An 18,533-nucleotide genomic window follows, 5' to 3' on the forward strand; every position below is an offset into this window, starting at 1 on the left:
ATGTCACACGTGCTGGGGCTGCAACTAGCCCCCAGCACACAGTTAAGAATATATCTGTATATGCAGTATTTCAAGCAAACACACTGCACATACATACTCCTGCAACGATGGCCACTTTAAATCACTGAAATCACTGACGTTTTAGCCGCGAGGCAAACAAGGCATTTGCCTTGGGCGTCATTTTCCAGGCGGCGGCAAAAAAAGCCGCCCCCAAATGCCCAGGGCAAATGCCTTGTTACCCTTGCGGCTAGCTGACCGGGCGGGCGGCTGGCGAGGGAGCACTTTCCTCTGAGCTGTCTGCTCAGCTCCCTCGCGAGCTGCAGAGGGGAGGGACTGAGTTTTGTCCTGCCTAGGGCAGCACAAAACCAGGATACACCACTGGTCATGGTGGTTAGAGTAACCCTTTAACAGATATTAAGGAGGGATGGGCAGATATGGTTTCAGTAGGAATTAACAGATTCTCAGGGTCACAGGATGAATAGGGAGCGAACAACATATTAGCATGGCTGCAAGGTGTCTGGGCAGATTCTGAGGGTCTCCCTGAGCCTTAGCATCAGTAGTGAGAATATAATTCATAGCCAGATGTTCTAGAATGGCAAGTTTCTGAATGGGAAGATTATCAGTGTCTTGGTGACAAGTTTTCTTGATAACACTATCTAGAGCTATATTACTGATTTGATGATACTGAAGCATTTTGATTAGCAATCTTGGTACATTTATTCACCAGAACATCCACTTCCTATATACAGTCTATATGTTGCTTTATTAAATGTGATCTTATTTCACTGCTTTGCAAATAAAAATAATTTCTGGATCTAATCAGAAATATTCAAGACATTACTGTATTTTTCTAAAATCGGGGGTCGTCTTATACACGTAATGTCACTTCAGGGTTTAAAAAAACACTTGTGTGCGGGGCCAACGTTAAGATGGCACATGCCGCATTTCAGTGTGCCACAGCTCACACACATACCTGGCCTCGCTCCCACCAATCCACTTCTGAGTGCTTTGGCTAGAAGAAAGAGGTCCTTATATGCATGGGAGCTGCAGCAGACATCAGCACTTACCACCAATGGAGCTCCAGAGTCATTCCACACCATCAAAAGAGCAGCCAAAAGGTTTGCTCCACCAGGTCTTGCTTACTAATTTATATTTATGGGGGAGGAAATGGGGATCAGGGAGCAGAGAGAATACTAATGTGATGTCCCAGCATGCCCCCATACCACCTGCTGTATTGTTGGAGCTGAGATTTCACAGAGTGCTGTAGCACAGGGGAGGCATGAGAATCAGAAGTGCGTTGTTCTCCTCAGACGTCACTTCTTAAATATCACAGTTTTTCTATTTGATGTGCAAAATATCTATTTCTTAATTTTGGGCTCAAAAAATAGGGTTCATCTTATACATGGGGGAGTCTTATACACGGAAAAATATGGTATGTTTAAACTCTGATTAGAAATGCCAAAACATTGAGAGTGCTTGTCTGTTTTATAAGGTAGGATGCAAACATATCACATGCATACAAAATCAGTATAATTTAGTATTTTAAAAATGAAAAAACTAGAGAAACATCTATTTTTACTGTCTTTCCCTAGAGATGCATTTTTTTTTTTTTAAATAATGATGTACAACACTGTAAAAAATATATATCTAGGTTAGATCATATTGTACAATTAATTATGAATTTCTTTGCCTGTCACCAGAAAATTAAAAAAAAAAAAAAAAATCCTAAAAGCACAATAACTGTCTATATATTAACATGTTTTGCACTCTCATTTCCTGTCTGTTGAGAAAAAATATTGCCTTGACTATCCTTATTGGCTCATTATGCATAGTTCTCAATCTTTGTAACAGCTTTTATAACAGAGAGGTAAAATGTCATATGGATTAACAGAATACACGTGACAGGGTAAGCCAAACCCTAACATGCAAAATGTAGTTCTTACCCAAAAAAGTCAGAGAAAAAGGGACCCTGTAATATCAATCCTAAGGTTTGGCAGTGCTTAAAGAAACACTCTAGGCACCAAAACAACCTCATGCTGATTAAGTTGTTATGGTGCCAGGAGGACCCTGGGTGGATTCTTACCTTCAGGGGTTAAACCGTTTTCTAATGGTTTAACCCGGAAGCTGCCTCCAATGCCGATATATGCCCCTCCCCCCGATGCTCCCAGCCAATACATTTTACAAAATGTACCTTTTCCAAGCCAGTTTTGTGAATGGGGGCTGATATTGTCAGCTGACCTTTCTTATCATCTATGGACAACCTATGATATTTAAAATAACACTACACAACCACGAAAGGGGTAGTCTAAGCACCATAATATCTACAGGCAATTGTAGTTATGGTACTAGTAGGCAGCTGCACCCTGCTCCCACAGCCTGTGTCTCATCATATTGCTAATGTGGAAGTTACATTCCTATTTAAAAAGCATTCATTTGGCTAAGAGCAGGTTCTGAGCTGCGGGTGCCTTGGGGATCCTGGATTTGTGTCAGAACTCTTAAAAAAAGGGATTCTTCAGTGCCAGGAAAACATATGTTTTCCTGGCACTGCAGGACCCTGTAGTGCCCCTCTCCCTCTCCCTCCCTCCCCCCACCCCAAGTTGCTGAAGGGGTTAAAACTCCTTCAGTGACTTACCACAGTCCAGCGCCAATGTCCCTCGGCGCTGGTCAGGCTATGCCTACTCTCCTCCCCCGCTGTCAACCGGCGGGGGAGACCTAATGCTCATGCGTGTCAATGGCCACGCATTAGAACTCCCCATGGGAAAGCATTATTCAATGCTTTCCTATGGGTATTTCGGCAAAGCTGGAGGTCCTCACATAGCGTAAGGATGTCGAGCGTCGTATAACACACTTTTCGTGTTCTAAGAACACGGAAGTCCCTCTAGTGGCTGTCTGGTAGACAGCCACTAGAGGAGGACTTAACCCTGCAAGGTAAATATTGCAGTTTATGAAAACTGCAATAATTACACTTGCAGGGTTAAGGGTAGTGGGAATTGGCACCCAGACCACTTCAATGGGCAGAAGTAGTCTTGGTTTCCTGGAGTGTCCCTTTAACACTGAACCAGAGAACAACATCAGCAGCCTGTTAGCATCATTACAGCTACAACAAGCTTTAGTAGTTATGTTGCGCACCTTATACACAATCTGCTTCCTTGTTAATGAGTTGCCTCATCTCTTGAATTGTGTACACAATATATATGAACAGTTAGAACATATGTAGATTAGCAGTGGTTTTGGTGCTAGGCAGCTATGGGTCTAGGCAGATGCTCTGCGTTTTGTCAAACTGTTTTTAAATGGTTTGACAACTACCCCCACTCCACCCCCCCAAAAAAGACATGTGCACAGTCTGAGCTGGTGAGGAGGGAGCAAGTGGGGGCCGACATAGGGAGGTGAGGTTTAAAAAAAAAAAAAAAAAGGCATGTTAAAAGTATAGGGAGGCAAGAATGGTGTGGAAGGGGCTAAATGAAAGAATGGAGGGAGAGGAGATACATGTTTTCCCTTGCAGGTGCTTTCTGCAAAGGAGATGCTCACCACGTCTGTTGTTTCAAGCAGAAATGCTGCACATAGATATTCAAACCATCACGACCACTTCTAAAAGCAGAAGTGGTCATGGTTGTTGACATACGTTGCTCGCAAGCTCATCTTCTAGAATATCTAGTGACTTTTCCTAAGGCTGACAGTTTGTGGGTCAACATTATTATCCCTTTGTGGACCAGGGTTTGGAAAACCTCCAGTTTTTATGAAAGCCCTGACATGTTTCTGGTTCCTGAAGAGTTAAACGCTTTGCTAATGTGCAAAGAATGCCTATAAAGAAATGAAATATCTTTGTTGACTTGACCTGTTTCTGAAAGCTTTCAGATGGCTGCGATAAAGGGATAATGATATCTAATGTTTCAATTTTTAAAAGTTAGGAGCATTTTATCAATCACTCCTCTGACCTTGCAGCCTTTAAACCTCTAATGCGGAATGCTATCAAGATGATTCACTGATAAATGCACACAGAAAATACCTTCCGAGAGAGAAAGAAAAAAATGTATAGTTTTTCAAAAAAAAATAAAAAATCAGCCCTTTAAAATGTGCTCACTGGTGTCATAAAGTTTGACATCAGTAATGTAATTTTATTTTAAACAGGTTTTCAAATATTTACCTTTGTCAAAGGTCAATGAGGAGTAAGGGAATATGGTACTTACCATGGAGTTGTTGCATATACAAAGATGTTATGTGGAATTATTTAGAATTTTGTTTTATCATCAACTATGTATCAGTGGGGCGGTAGTGGCTGTATATGTGGGGGATGCTAATTATGAATGGGGGCAAACTTTTGCTTGTTGTCTGGTCATCCAATCTATATGTGTCTTCTTTTTCTAATCCAAGACAGGGAATTTATTTTGGAGAATGAAGCTACTATAAAAAGGTATAACGTTTGGAAGCTACTATAAAAAGGTATAACGGCTGTATACCAAAAGGCACAAGCTCTAATGTGAGTGGAAAATACATTTTGAGTTTGGAAAAGCTGCAGGTGTGGACCAAAATTCATGTACCTCCGGGTACTGCCACTTACAGTGCACAAAATCTGCATTTTGTCACCCAAATTTATGACAGTGTCTGTGTTGATAGTTCCATGTACATGCCACGTGCAGGTGAAATGTAGAGGGGATGGGATGCATGATAGTGGTTGTGTAATGTGCTTAAGAATGTCATCCACAGAAAAATGAAGGAAGATTCACAGTCATTTCCTAAAGCCTAAGGCGTAATAGAGGGTAGTGCGAACAGATGGAATTATTGAAGAGGTATCTTGGTGTGATAACTCTGTCGAACAGGCCTATAAAAAGGGGAAGAACAGTCCAGACACATACACACGCTTCTATTTAACATTTTTATAAATGATCTTGAAATACTCACTGAAAGTCATGTTTCAGTGTGCCATGGCCAGTATGCCACTGGTAAAATAACACATTGAATATGCAATTTTGGGCACCTGTTCTAAAGAAGGATATTACGGTATTATAATAATTGCAGAGGCAGGCTACAACATTAGAAAGGGAATCTATTTATCCTTGACTCCATAATGGCAATCAGATTTCTCCTTAACCCCTTAAGGACACATGACATGTGTGACATGTCATGATTCCCTTTTATGACAGAAGTTTGGTCCTTAAGGGGTTAAATCAACATACATATCAATTATACCCTGGAATATTTGTTACTATAAAAAAGCACCCAAGGATTTTCTAAATTATCCATAGAATCTGATAAGACAGTCTCTTTAGGCAGAGAAATCCATATCTTTATTGTTCTTACTGTAGAGAACTAACTTTCCCTTCTGTAAGCACACTTTTCTCCAGTGGGTGAAATCAGGCCTGTTGTATATTCCAGCTAATGAAACGGTTAGCACATAGCGATTTGTACTGACCCTGTATATATTTTTATAGTCCTATCATATCTCCTCTGAGGATTCTTTTTTTTTCTAGCCTTTCCTCATAATTAATGTTTTCCATGCCTCTTATAAATTTTGTAGCATAAAAACTGGTGTCCAAAATTGCACGGCATATTCAAAGGACCACTATATTGCCAGGAAAACAAACGTGTTTTCCTGGGTCTATTGGGTCATTAGGTCCATGAGACAGCCACTAGAGGCTGGATTTATCCTAATGTAAACATAGCAGTTTCTCTGAAATGTTTACAGCTGCAGGGTTAACCCTAGATGGAACTGGCACCAAGACCACTCCATTGAGCTGAAGTGGTCTGGGTGCCTATAGTGGTCCTTTAGGGTGGGATCTTACCATTGATTTGTAAAGAGACACAATTATATTTTGATCAGGTGAATCAAAATCCCTTTTCATACACAAAAACACCTTACTAGCTTTTGCAACAGCAGACTGGCATTGCATACTGTTGCCTAGTTTGTGATCTATAATGATTTCCAAGTCCTTTTCATTGAATGTTATCCCTAACTCAACCCCATATATTGTAAAAGAGGATTTTGAGCTCTTTATTCCAAAATGCATGAATGTATCTGCATTGACTCTCTTTTGCCACTTGCCTGCCCAGTCTCCCAACTTATTCAAATCCCTCTGTAGTGAAGTTCTATCATGTTCTTATTGTATTTTCTTACCTAGTTTTTTGGACCCAGGACCAAACCCTGAGACACTGAGGAACTCCACTTACAACCTTTGTCCAATTTTAAAATGTTCTGTTTACAACTACACTCTGCACTCTATCTAAAAAGCAATTGTTCTTTCTAAAAACACAATTTTTTTGAGTAAAACAACTGATTTCAGTTTTACTAGTAACCTAGTTTTTCACTGAAAAAAGCACAGGGCCCAGCATTTGTATAAACTTTATAGAGATGCCAATGGATCTCAAATTCTTCTACTAGTCAATATATAAGTAATTCAATCTGGTACAAGTGTTTGAAGTTTCTTATCTCCTTGCTAACAGTATATTTTGAATACTCTACAAGCAGCTGCACGGGATAGATTACAACTGCTTTCTAACAAAACATAACCATTAATACAGCACTTTTTAATATTGTATATACAACGTAGAGCACATAACATTCCATAGTAGCTGAGATACTTTCCAATACTATGTATCTGAGATACTACTCCTGTCTGTCACTGGATATCTCTGATAGAGTGAAGCTTCTTTTTGGCTCTGGATATTGAGAATTGAGACAATATTATAAGTAACAATGTAAGCTGCACAGGGGCTGTGAAGGCTATATGCCTCTTAATTGAAGGGACACTATAGTCACCTGAACAACTTTAGCTTAATGAAGCAGTTTTGGTGTATAGAACATGCCCCTGCAGCCTCACTGTTCAATCCTCTGCCATTTAGGAGTTAAATCCCTTTGTTTATGAACCCTAGTCACACCTCCCTGCATGTGACTTGCACAGCTTTCCATAAACACTTCCTGTAAAGAGAGCCCTATTTAGGCTCTTTATTGCAAGTTCTGTTTAATTAAGATTTTCTTATCCCCTGCTATGTTAATAGTTTGCTAGACCCTGCTAGAGCCTCCTGTATGTGACTAAAGTTCAATTTAGAGATTGAGATACAATTATTTAACCCCTTAAGGACACATGACATGTGAGACACGTCATGATCCCCTTTTATTCCAGAAGTTTGGTCCTTAAGGGGTTAAGGTAAATTACATCTGTTAAAATCTGTGAAAGTGAAACCAGTTTTTTTTTTCATGCAGGCTCTGTCAATCATAGCCAGGGGAGGTGTGGCTAGGGCTGCATAAACAGAAACAAAGTGATTTAACTCCAAATGACAGTGAATTGAGCAGTGAAATTGCAGGGGAATGATCTATACACTAAAACTGCTTTATTTAGCTAAAGTAATTTAGGTGACTATAGTGTTCCTTTAAAAAGGAAAGTCCAAATTTTGAATATGCTGTGCAGTTGTGGGCATCTATTCTAAAGGTAAATATTATGGCACTAGAAAAAGTGCAGACAGGCCATAACATTTATAAAAGGAATGAAACATTTTAGTTATGAAAAAGTTTAACAAGAACGGTACCTTTTAGAAGAACGGTACCTTGGAGGGATATAAAAGCATTATACAAATATATTCGGGGCCCATACAAACCATTGTCTGGAAATCTATTCACAAACCGGACTATACATAGGACACAAGGTAATGCGTTTAGACTGGAAGAAAGGAGATTTAATCTGAGGCAAAGGAAAGTTGTTGTTTTTTTTACAATAAGAACAATAAGGATATGGAATTCTCAGCCTGAAGAAGTGTTTTTATCAGAGTCTGTATAGATGTTTAAACAGCAACTGAATTCGTACTTGCAAAAACATAAAATGTTCAAGCATATACTTTCTTGATCCAATGATAAATCTGACTGCCATTCTTAGCTGAAGAATTAATGTTTTCCTAATTTGTTGCAAAATTGATAGGTTGCTTTAAACTGGGTTTTATGCCGTCTCTTGGATCAACAGTAAAACACAGATGTGAGAAAGGCTGAACTTGATGGACACATCTCTTTTCAGCCTATGTAACTATATGTACCCAAATAACAGAGCAAGAGGGTAGCAAAAGGTAGATGAGGGACTTCACGATAAGTCTAGTGGGCGGGAGAGAGAGATTGTGGGAAAATAAACCCACTTTCCCAGTGTTCCTATGAACACCCAGTATGTCATAGGTTAAGTGAACTAAACAAAATGATAAGCTGAACTAACTATAAAATGTTGAAATCATAAGCTAAGCTGTTGAGCTGGTGCGCGATTGGTACAAACGGGTGAGCTCGAGCAGGATCCCATGTATACAGTTGCAGTGAGTGTGTTGGGGGATGTGGCCCCTTAGCAGTGGTAGACAGCCCAAGCGTCTGGAGTCTACAGGCTACTTCTGAGGCCTTGCAGACCTTCAAAGTCCCCGAATGCAGTGCAGCTCCTTTCTTACATTGATATGGAGAATGCAGTGCAGCTCCTTTCTTACATTAATATGGAGAATGCAGTGCAGCTCCTTTTTTACATTGATATGGAGAATGCAGTGCAGCTCCTTTCTTACATTGATATGGAGAATGCAGTGCAGCTCCTTTCTTACATTGGATATTGAGAATGCAGTGCAGCTCCTTTCTTACATTGGATGTGGATGATGCAGTGCAGCTCCTTTCTTACATTGCATGTGGATGATGCAGTGCAGCTCCTTTCTTACATTGATATGGAGAATGCAGTGCAGCTCCTTTCTTACATTGGATATTGAGAATGCAGTGCAGCTCCTTTCTTACATTGGATGTGGATGATGCAGTGCAGCTCCTTTCTTACATTGATATGGAGAATGCAGTGCAGCTCCTTTCTTACATTGGATATTGAGAATGCAGTGCAGCTCCTTTCTTACATTGGATGTGGATGATGCAGTGCAGCTCCTTTCTTACATTGATATGGAGGATGCAGTGCAGCTCCTTTCTTACATTAATATGGAGAATGCAGTGCAGCTCCTTTTTTACATTGATATGGAGAATGCAGTGCAGCTCCTTTCTTACATTGGATATGGAGAATGCAGGACAGCTCCTTTCTTACATTGATATGGAGAATGCAGTGCAGCTCCTTTCTTACATTGGATGTGGATGATGCAGTGCAGCTCCTTTCTTACATTGCATGTGGATGATGCAGTGCAGCTCCTTTCTTACATTGATATGGGGAATGCAGTGCAGCTCCTTTCTTGCATTGATATGGAGAATGCAGTGCAGCTCCTTTCTTACATTGGATATTGAGAATGCAGTGCAGCTCCTTTCTTACATTGGATGTGGATGATGCAGTGCAGCTCCTTTCTTACATTGATATGGAGAATGCAGTGCAGCTCCTTTCTGACATTGATATGGAGAATGCAGTGCAGCTCCTTTCTTACATTGGATATTGAGAATGCAGTGCAGCTCTTTTCTTACATTGGATGTGGATGATGCAGTGCAGCTCCTTTCTTACATTGATATGGAGGATGCAGTGCAGCTCCTTTTTTACATTGGATGTGGATGATGCAGTGCAGCTCCTTTCTTACATTGGATATTGAGAATGCAGTGCAGCTCCTTTCTTACATTGGATGTGGATGATGCAGTGCAGCTCCTTTCTTACATTGAATGTGGATGATGCAGTGCAGCTCCTTTCTTACATTGGATATTGAGAATGCAGTGCAGCTCCTTTCTTACATTGGATGTGGATGATGCAGTGCAGCTCCTTTCTTACATTGATATGGAGGATGCAGTGCAGCTCCTTTCTTACATTGGATGTGGATGATGCAGTGCAGCTCCTTTCTTACATTGATATGGAGGATGCAGTGCAGCTCCTTTCTTACATTGGCTGTGGATGATGCAGTGCAGCTCCTTTCTTACATTGGATATGGAGGATGCAGTGCAGCTCCTTTCTTACATTGGATATGGAGGATGCAGTGTAGCTCCTTTCTTACATTGGATGTGGATGATGCAGTGCAGCTCCTTTCTTACATTGATATGGAGAATGCAGTGCAGCTCCTTTCTGACACTAGATATAGTGCAGTTCCTTACTGACACCGTATATCCGAACTGTCACATTTCAGGCTAAAAACACCAAACTGTGACTATCGTACAGCTGGAGAATTTTTCAAGTTAACTCTTTTAGTCTAAATTTTACAGTGCAGTTCTCCTTTCTCTACAATTTAGTGTTTAGTGAATAAACCCCATTAAGGGCACACAAAGGGCAGTTAAGAATTAGTCAGGTGTAAGATTATGAAAACCAGATACAGTGGAATTTCCCTTTAAGTTTTTATTTTTATAGATACAGATGTTTTCACTCAGGATTTTTCTTCCATCTCTAATTTGCTTTTGTAGCCGAGGCCTGCACTGCATCTCCAGTACTTAGACATCAAATGTCACATTAAATTGTAAAATATTCATTTTCAGACATCTGAAATAATTTTTTTAACGCTGGGAAGAGCACAGACCTTTGGCAGCAGTTATCAGATCTTGAGCTGAAAAGTCTGACATGTAGATGTTTGGGATGTTCGCTGTGAAACAATTGGCCATTTCTATGAGTTTATTTAATAACGTGGACGAGATCTAAAAATAGCATGGATCATATCCTAAATAGAATACACCAGCCAAGCGTGTTCATACAATGAACAGTGACAAAACTATGTTAAATTATGCCCAAGTATTAATTCATTGGCTTTTCTGGTCTGTGCAGCTTAAAAAAATAAAATAAAACAAAACAAAAAAAATAATAATTAAATGTTCCACAGTCTAGCCATTATAAAACATTGTTCTATTTAATTATTACAGAAATGTTCATTGTAACAATATCATTATTTATTGAGAATATATGGTATGTTGGTTTATTTCATGATATGATGCTCTAATAATATTTCATATTTGATATCAGAAAGACACACGGTCACACTCATTGAAAATCAACACCCGTACGATGGCTCGGTCATAAATTTAAAAAGAAAGGTTAATTTGTGTGGTCTTCATGTAAAGTTTTGTTATGATTGGAGAAATATGCAAAATCAACGATAGCAAATAGTGAAAAATATTCATAAAAATTGTATAGAGTGCATCTCTATGAGAAAAGTTCAGCGTCTTCATGGAGACGCTGACCGTCAGACTGTGCACCACTGACCCAGTGATCACCACTAGTGGCCGGCTTAGGAGTGGCCACTAGAAGTGCTCATAGGCTGCAATGTAAACACTGCCCTTTTTTTGGAAAAGATAGTGTTTACAACAAAAGCCTACAGGGACATGGTATCGACACCAGAACAGCTACAATAAGCTGTAGGTGTTCTGGTGACTTTTCAGCAAATCACAGAGAGAGTTTGGTAATGTAATCGCCCAGTATCTATGCGTTTTGTCCTCCTCGACGACTCTATCAAGACAATAATGATCTCCCCCTCTTATGTGGCTCACTAATATTGCCAGAATAATCTGTCTACAAACAGAACTGTCCCCCCATGATATATTTAAATTAAAAGGGGAACCATTCCAGAAACAATTAGGATTATATAGTTGGACATTATAACAAACCAAGAAGTGGCTATAAAGAACCCAGTATCTCAAATACAAATAAATAAAAATAAAAATTATGTCACACAACTCCGAATTAAGCCTAACAGATTCATAAATAAAAAAACAAACACATATACCGTATGTTGGCTGCTAATAGGTAACAATATTGTCAAGGAATGGTCTCTAGGTACACAATATTGAACAAACTAACCAGATTAATAGTCGCCAAAAACCAAGAATAAGAACAAGCTAGTTTTGATACAAAAGTAATGTAATTTCCTAAATATTTCTCTATAAGAGTTGGATAGTAAGGAAATACAAAAGGATAAGAAAGAACGGGTCAAAATTGGATGGGATATGGCAGTTATTCTGCTACACCCACAAAGATACCCTTTGCAAATGGAAACTGCAAGTAGTGTTCAGCAAATCCACAAACAGCACTGGGATTCGGCTATATGAAGGGCCGCTGAGAAAGAGGGCTGTACTGAGTCACGTAATGCAATCTGAATTTTGACTGTCCTTTATTACGGAATGTTTCCTAGAAACAGGCCATGTGGAACATTAAACAAATCAAGCTAGATTATTTTAAGTGTACTTGTTCATTACCATTTACATGGCATTTATATATAATTTGGAAAATCCTGTTTTTGTGTGTTTATACAGTTCATCTTCATTTCACTGCCACCTTCTGTAGCTTTGGCTGAGCGTGAACGGGTTCATGCAGGAGATCTATGGTGTGGCACGCTTTTTATCTACTACGGTTTAAATTAAAGAACATCACTTAGTCTCTTTAATACTAGCAGATATGCTAGCAAATACGAATGAGCAACACAGTGCAATATATTGAAGACTTTATCAGGGGTAGGCAACCCTGTAAACTTTAAATACTGAGCACAACTGATGGTAGAAAAATCAGCATGTCAGGATATCTTGGAGGAAGATTTCCCATTATCTTTAAATGAATGCTACAAACTCCGAGACCAATACATGTCACCCCCCATTAGCTGACACTGTAGGCCAATGAGTGAATCCCTGCATTGCAGAATTTACATCAGGAGATGGAGCCCAGACCTCAGGAAAGAAGCCTAATTGCTCAAATATAGTCTCACTCCTTACAATGGAGGGGTGACGGTGCACTCCACGTACCATAACTGTCCACTACAGAGACCTGTAATTATTATGGTACTATGAGAGTTCCTTTAAACTTCACAAGCCACCACAGACTTTAACATCTCACAAAGACCATTAACATGTAATATTTCAATATGATAAATTATATATTCACTGCCCAAGGAGCAATTATATGTGAAGAGAACCGTCATGTCAGGTTTACTTTAATCCACATTAAGCTGTGAATGGTGCTTGGGCTCTGAATTTGGGTTCGTGGGGCTTTCAAGAGATGAACCACAAACTGCCTTCTACAGCGCCATCTGTTGGTCAGACTGAATAAGCTGTATTTTCACTTTTATCAGCCACCCACCGTCTCTAGCCTGTGAGCAGATAATTTCCAAAGTGCAAGATGAGCTGTACTCGTTCCGTTTTGTAAATAACTCTTGATACTTTATACAAGATCCAGCGCACTAACGCATTCACTAAACAGCAATTTCACGTCTCACAGAATGTAATAGTTTTATTTAACAACACCTCACCTAGGCAAAAAAAATTGGGGGGGTTGAGTTACTGTATATGATCATACATTGCATAATGTCAATGTACCCTATTCTTGGAAGGTCCTACTCTAACATGAAACAAAGCTGCAGAGAGCATGTGATGTCAGCAGCCAATCAGTGTCTTCTTTGCAGAGTAGCCTCCAACATTCCGCTGTGCAAGGAAGCAGTGAAGGGTTCTTTGCAATCTCTGATGATGCTTTGTGCCCAGCATGCCCAATATTAGCAAAAAAAAAATCTTTTAATTATACACATTTATATAATTGTATAATTAATTTTATAATTTATACAAATGTAACTGCTAAACAGATTGAAAAATGATCAACACAAAGTATACGTTGTTTCTAAAATGCTGCATTATGATGCATGGCGCTTTCTAATGATAGGCCAGTTTGAAAAAAGGAAGTTTAAAATTTCCCACTTTTTTAAATGCTTTTTTTTTCTCGTAATTATTGTCAAGAATTGCGTTGAGGCATTAATATGTGTGTAGTGTCTTGTGGACTATAAAGCATTATTCAGCGTCAGCTCCAGTATTTTTTATGAATAATTTAATGTTCTAAATCCTTTATACAATCCGCATGACCGTATGTGTGCAGACAAATAATACATGTGAATGCTAAAGAAAAATGTTCTATATATTATATATGAATAGTCAAGACGTGTGCTGGGGTGATTTATTATAATTAGATTGAGAAAGATGTTGGGCTTTTTCTGAAGGAGAATTCATTATAAAATTCTTCTTTGGCCGGAAACACAAATCGATATCTCCTGTAGGCTGGAGTCTTCAACATGCCATAAATCTGCAGAAAAAACTTCCCGTTGCTCTTCAATTAAAAATTCCTTAGATCCTAATCCTAACGGCTGCTGTCATAAAATCCGTCTTGCCTGGTTATTGGTTTTGAATGTAACAAAAATCTGATTTAGCTAAAGGCCACATATTTTTGATGCATTTTTCTTGTTTTCTAACCTCGGCTCCAGCCAGTTAATTCACAAAGATTTAACCCTGTTGCTCTAAGAAAAGGTAGGAGACCGTTTTTGCAAATAACTCTGTTTAGTCTTTGAGAAAGTAAAATGTAACAAACTATATTTTATGGTGCCTCTGGCCATGTTAATTTAAAGGAGTATTCTTATTGCTGTTTTTTATGACATTGTAGACTCAATATTTAATATAATGATTTTCTTTTACCTCTTAAAGGGGAGTTGTAACTTCTCTGGATTTTTAATGTTACGTTTACTTATTCCTATATATAAACAAATGAAAAAACAAAAAAGGCTGCGCCAGGGGAAATCAATATATAAACGACAATTAGTCCAAGTAAAAAGAGAAAGTCTTATCTAGAATATGCTCCTATGGAGAATGGGAAGTCTGTAGATCCACGGTCAGGGGAAAGTTCCTCATTGATCTCCTTCTTAGGAATTCACTTGTATGTGGAAAAAACAGATACAAAACAGGATAGTGCAATACGTCTGATAGTGAGGTAGATAGGAAATTAAAAGCTGGTATAAAACTCACATTTATAAGAGCTATAACTCGCTCTAGTGTTGAAGGCGTACAGCGGTACAATCCCCGCTTATGGGATATAGGGAAAATTTCCTCCGTCAGTGATATGTTCCACGCTCAAAGATAAAAGAGAAACAACCAATAGTGCTCACTGGGTAAAATAGTGATAAAAAATATTTTTGTATAAAATGGTACTCACAAGGGAGGAGCAGACCGACTGCTCCTTGAAGATAGCGCTGGTGGTATGATCCCCACCTCGGATTACTTGGACAAACAAATGTGTTTTTTGATGTGCAAAAAAATTAATTAAGTGTGGTAAATAACACTCAAGGATGCTTGTTTATGTTTTGCAGTTAACAATACTTCATGCTGTGCAGAAAACAACTGGTGGCATTTCCTGTTCATTGCCATTGCTGCAGTACTTCTCTTTGTAGTCATTATTATGTGTTACAAAGCAATAAAAAGGTAAGATTGCATTTGTTTCTTTTTTTTATTTAAGATCCTTATTTCCATCACTTTCATCCCTTAGCCATTGTAATGAACCCATGAGTAAGAACGTAGGGTAAATATTCGAGGGTTTCTTCAGTACCATGACCACTTAAGTCCGTATGTGCAGTGTTTTATTGTGGGACGCTGCACATACCTAGTTTATGCAGGAACTCAACCTCCGGCAACGTCATTAGGGAGCTATTAGCCAACCCCAAATTAGGACTGGCTATGTCAATTCTGTGCATATTCCTAAGCACAGAATTGCATTTATTGGTTGAGAGCGGTCAGGATTGACTTTGGGTTTCTGCAACTCTGCACAAGCTGAATGTCGTCACCGGCTACAGAGAAACCTAGGAGCCCAGCAGGGACCCAGGTAGGAGGGCAAATCGTTGTGAAATGGTTTTCCACATTACCAACAGACGGAGCCAGAACTTTCCTGGCATTGTAGGCTTACATGGTTATGATGCTTGGTGTAACCCTTTCAATTTTGTTGTAGAAGACAATGCCTGTCCAGTAGAATTTATAAGCATTAACCTCAAATCTACATAACAAAAGTTAAAAAGTTAAATAGTTGAGTTCACAGTAAGAGTTTTAGAGAGGATTTATAAGGCTATGGGTTTTAGCCACAGTCTGGATAACCTTACATAGTGCTCAAATCCATAAAGTTTAGCTTTTCAGAGTTTGCTATTGATCTAAAAGGTCAAAATCAAATTGGAAGCAATTCCCGCTTTTGCCACAAACCAGATTTCTTCTTGAATCAGCTAGTTATTACTCTGCGTATTCCGTCTTTCTCTTAAAACATTTTCTTTAACATTTAAATACAGACAGATAAAGCCACAATTTGCTGTAATGAACCGTTTCCTTGGCTGTAGGTGAATTATCCTTTTCTTCAATTCTCTTCTCTTTTTATTTGTATAGTCCTGTTATTGAACAGGTTACTAGAGAGCATGTAACTAATCATTGTTGGTCCAACAGTTACAAAGCGAATGTAGTTAGAAATGAAAAGGCGACAAGCTAAACAGACATGGGCAGATCCATGCTGATTGTATTGGGTGAGGTATGTATGTTTGTATGCAAGTCCTTTGCTGCCATGTAAATTCATACAATTTCATACCTGTTGAACTCAATGGAAGGGGTAACCTCTTTTCCCTGCTCATATGTTGGCTATATAGCCATTACCAGGTATGAATAAAGATATGATGCCTCCCAACACCTCCATTGCTATGGAATGTTATAGCTCTCCTGCCCACTTTAGCAATAAACTATGATGGATGGATAGATTTATCACAGATTAACTATTGTGGCTCCAAAATATGTTCCAGCATGGGGAATGGAGGTCAACCCATTGTAATCAGACTTCATAAATTAGATCAGTTTTACATATGGCATTTGGTATCATTTGACTGATGATTTATCCACTAAACTGTTAGTTGTGTAGAGCTAAAAGCAAATTAGAAATTTAGTCAAAAGTTAATGAGCTAGAGAAAATGCTAAACATTTAAATACCCTTCGATCTACCCTATATCCTCTTAATATGCAGCCAATATAAGCGTGGGACAGGAAGGTGAATGCAAAATCGGATAACCACAATAAAAAATGTAAGATGTTTATCTGACATATTGTGTAAGATTTAGCAAGGCTAATCAAATTCTAGATTGCAGCTAGCATTTCATGAAACCTGCTAAGATGCCCTACCGTCTGTTAATACCACCTGCAGACCCATATTAATCTACAGAGATAAAAACAACCCATACAAACCATACTAACAGTCTGTACGCTCCTTACCTTACACCTCCCAAAATGGATTTCCTAAACCTTTTGTAAACCATTACCAATAACGCAAGTAAAAGGGTTACTGTAACAATTTTTCGCTTGACTTTTTAAAAAAATGTTTTATGAAAAGGCCCTATTGGTCCCTTCTATGCATATTCATCCCCAGGGCTGGATTTACATAACAAAAGCTTGTTGTCACAGAATTCTCAGGCACCCCCCAGCGGCGATGTCACTATCAAGGAGCTTTGTGAATTCAGCATATTTTTTTAGACGTGACAGTGCCACTTAAACATATTTTATAGGTTATTTTTGCCACTGCTCTAAATATTTGATGTCCTTAAGGAGTACTTTGTTTTCATTTTATGTTAGGAGATCTGGGCATTTCCCTGGGATGTTTTTAAGTTTTGTATACGGTTTGTACAATTGAGGCCAGAGGACGGGGCATCCCTGGAACATGTTCTAGGAGAGCCCTTTGTTGTGTTTGTACATTTATTGCAGGAATGCTGTGTTGGTGTTCTTATCCATATATGGGGTGAAGACATAAAGAGATGGCATGGCTCCATGGTTCTTGAATAAAATAGTTAAAATATCCACATCTACTGCACATTGAATAAATAGTATAGAAGTTAGCACAAACATTGTTATTACTGCATGTACAGCCTGTCAATTAATTATCTTATACTTCCAATACACAAGTTAAGAACCAGCATCCCAAAAAGCAATCCAAAAGCCAACAGGTATCCTATAAAATAAGATAAATGTATTACTGGTCCTCAGACGATCTTAATGTGATGTGTAATGAGACTATAAAATACATTCTGAAAGTAGACAAAAGTAAACTAGGACAGACGAAGGTCAAGGATTGGAGAAAGTCAGGAAACCAGGTAATCGGAGCCAAAGTCAAGGATTCCAGAGATCAAAACTAGACATGCAAACCACAAGTCAGGTAACATAACAGAAGAAACAAACCCTGCACACTAGTTCCGCATTGAAGCTCCTGCCTTCCACCATAGAGGTGCAAAGGCAGACATCGCTGAATCCACCAGTTAATTCTCAGAAGCTGAAGAACCACAGGCAACACTCCAGGATTAAGAAGGAAGTTTACTTATGGGTACACCACCTCATAAAAAGTGCAAAGTGTGACGTTTCAGCAGAGCCTTACTCATGCATAAGGGATACAACATTACAAAGTGCTTATAGAACCCCCAACCCCAATTAAACTAATTGATAAATCACATCACATGAAAAAACAAAGGACTGACATCCTAAATTACCGTATATACTCGAGTATAAGCCGACCCGAATATAAGCCGAGGCCCCTAATTTTACCCCAAAAAACTGGGAAAACTTATTAACTCGAGTATAGGGTGGGAAATGCAGTAGCTACTGGTAAATTTCTAAATAGAATTAGATCCTAAAAAAATTATATTAATTGAATATTTATTTACAATGTGTGTATATAATGAATGCAGTGTGTGTGTATGAATGCAGTGTGTGTGTGTATGAATGCAGTGTGTGTGTGTGTGTGTGTATGAGTGCAGTGTGTGTGTGTATGAATGCAGTGTTTGTGTATGAATGCAGTGTGTGTGTGTATGAGTGCAATGTGTGTATGAGTGCAGTG

The 18,533-nt window shown here is 38.9% G+C and overlaps 1 protein-coding gene across 3 annotated transcripts in view; it reads left to right on the forward strand.

Moving 5' to 3' along the window:
* PRIMA1 (proline rich membrane anchor 1) overlaps window positions 1–18,533 on the forward strand; it is a 62,898-nt gene that overhangs the window by 16,009 nt on the left and 28,356 nt on the right. For all 3 annotated transcript variants that reach the window (XM_063440289.1, XM_063440290.1, XM_063440288.1), the window contains exon 4: window positions 15,004–15,115. In XM_063440289.1, coding sequence (XP_063296359.1) covers window positions 15,004–15,115 — 112 coding nt within the window. The remainder of the gene's footprint in view (window positions 1–15,003; window positions 15,116–18,533) is intronic.

The sequence above is a fragment of the Pelobates fuscus genome, chromosome 13 (assembly GCF_036172605.1).
Source record: "Pelobates fuscus isolate aPelFus1 chromosome 13, aPelFus1.pri, whole genome shotgun sequence".
Lineage (NCBI taxonomy): Eukaryota > Metazoa > Chordata > Amphibia > Anura > Pelobatidae > Pelobates > Pelobates fuscus.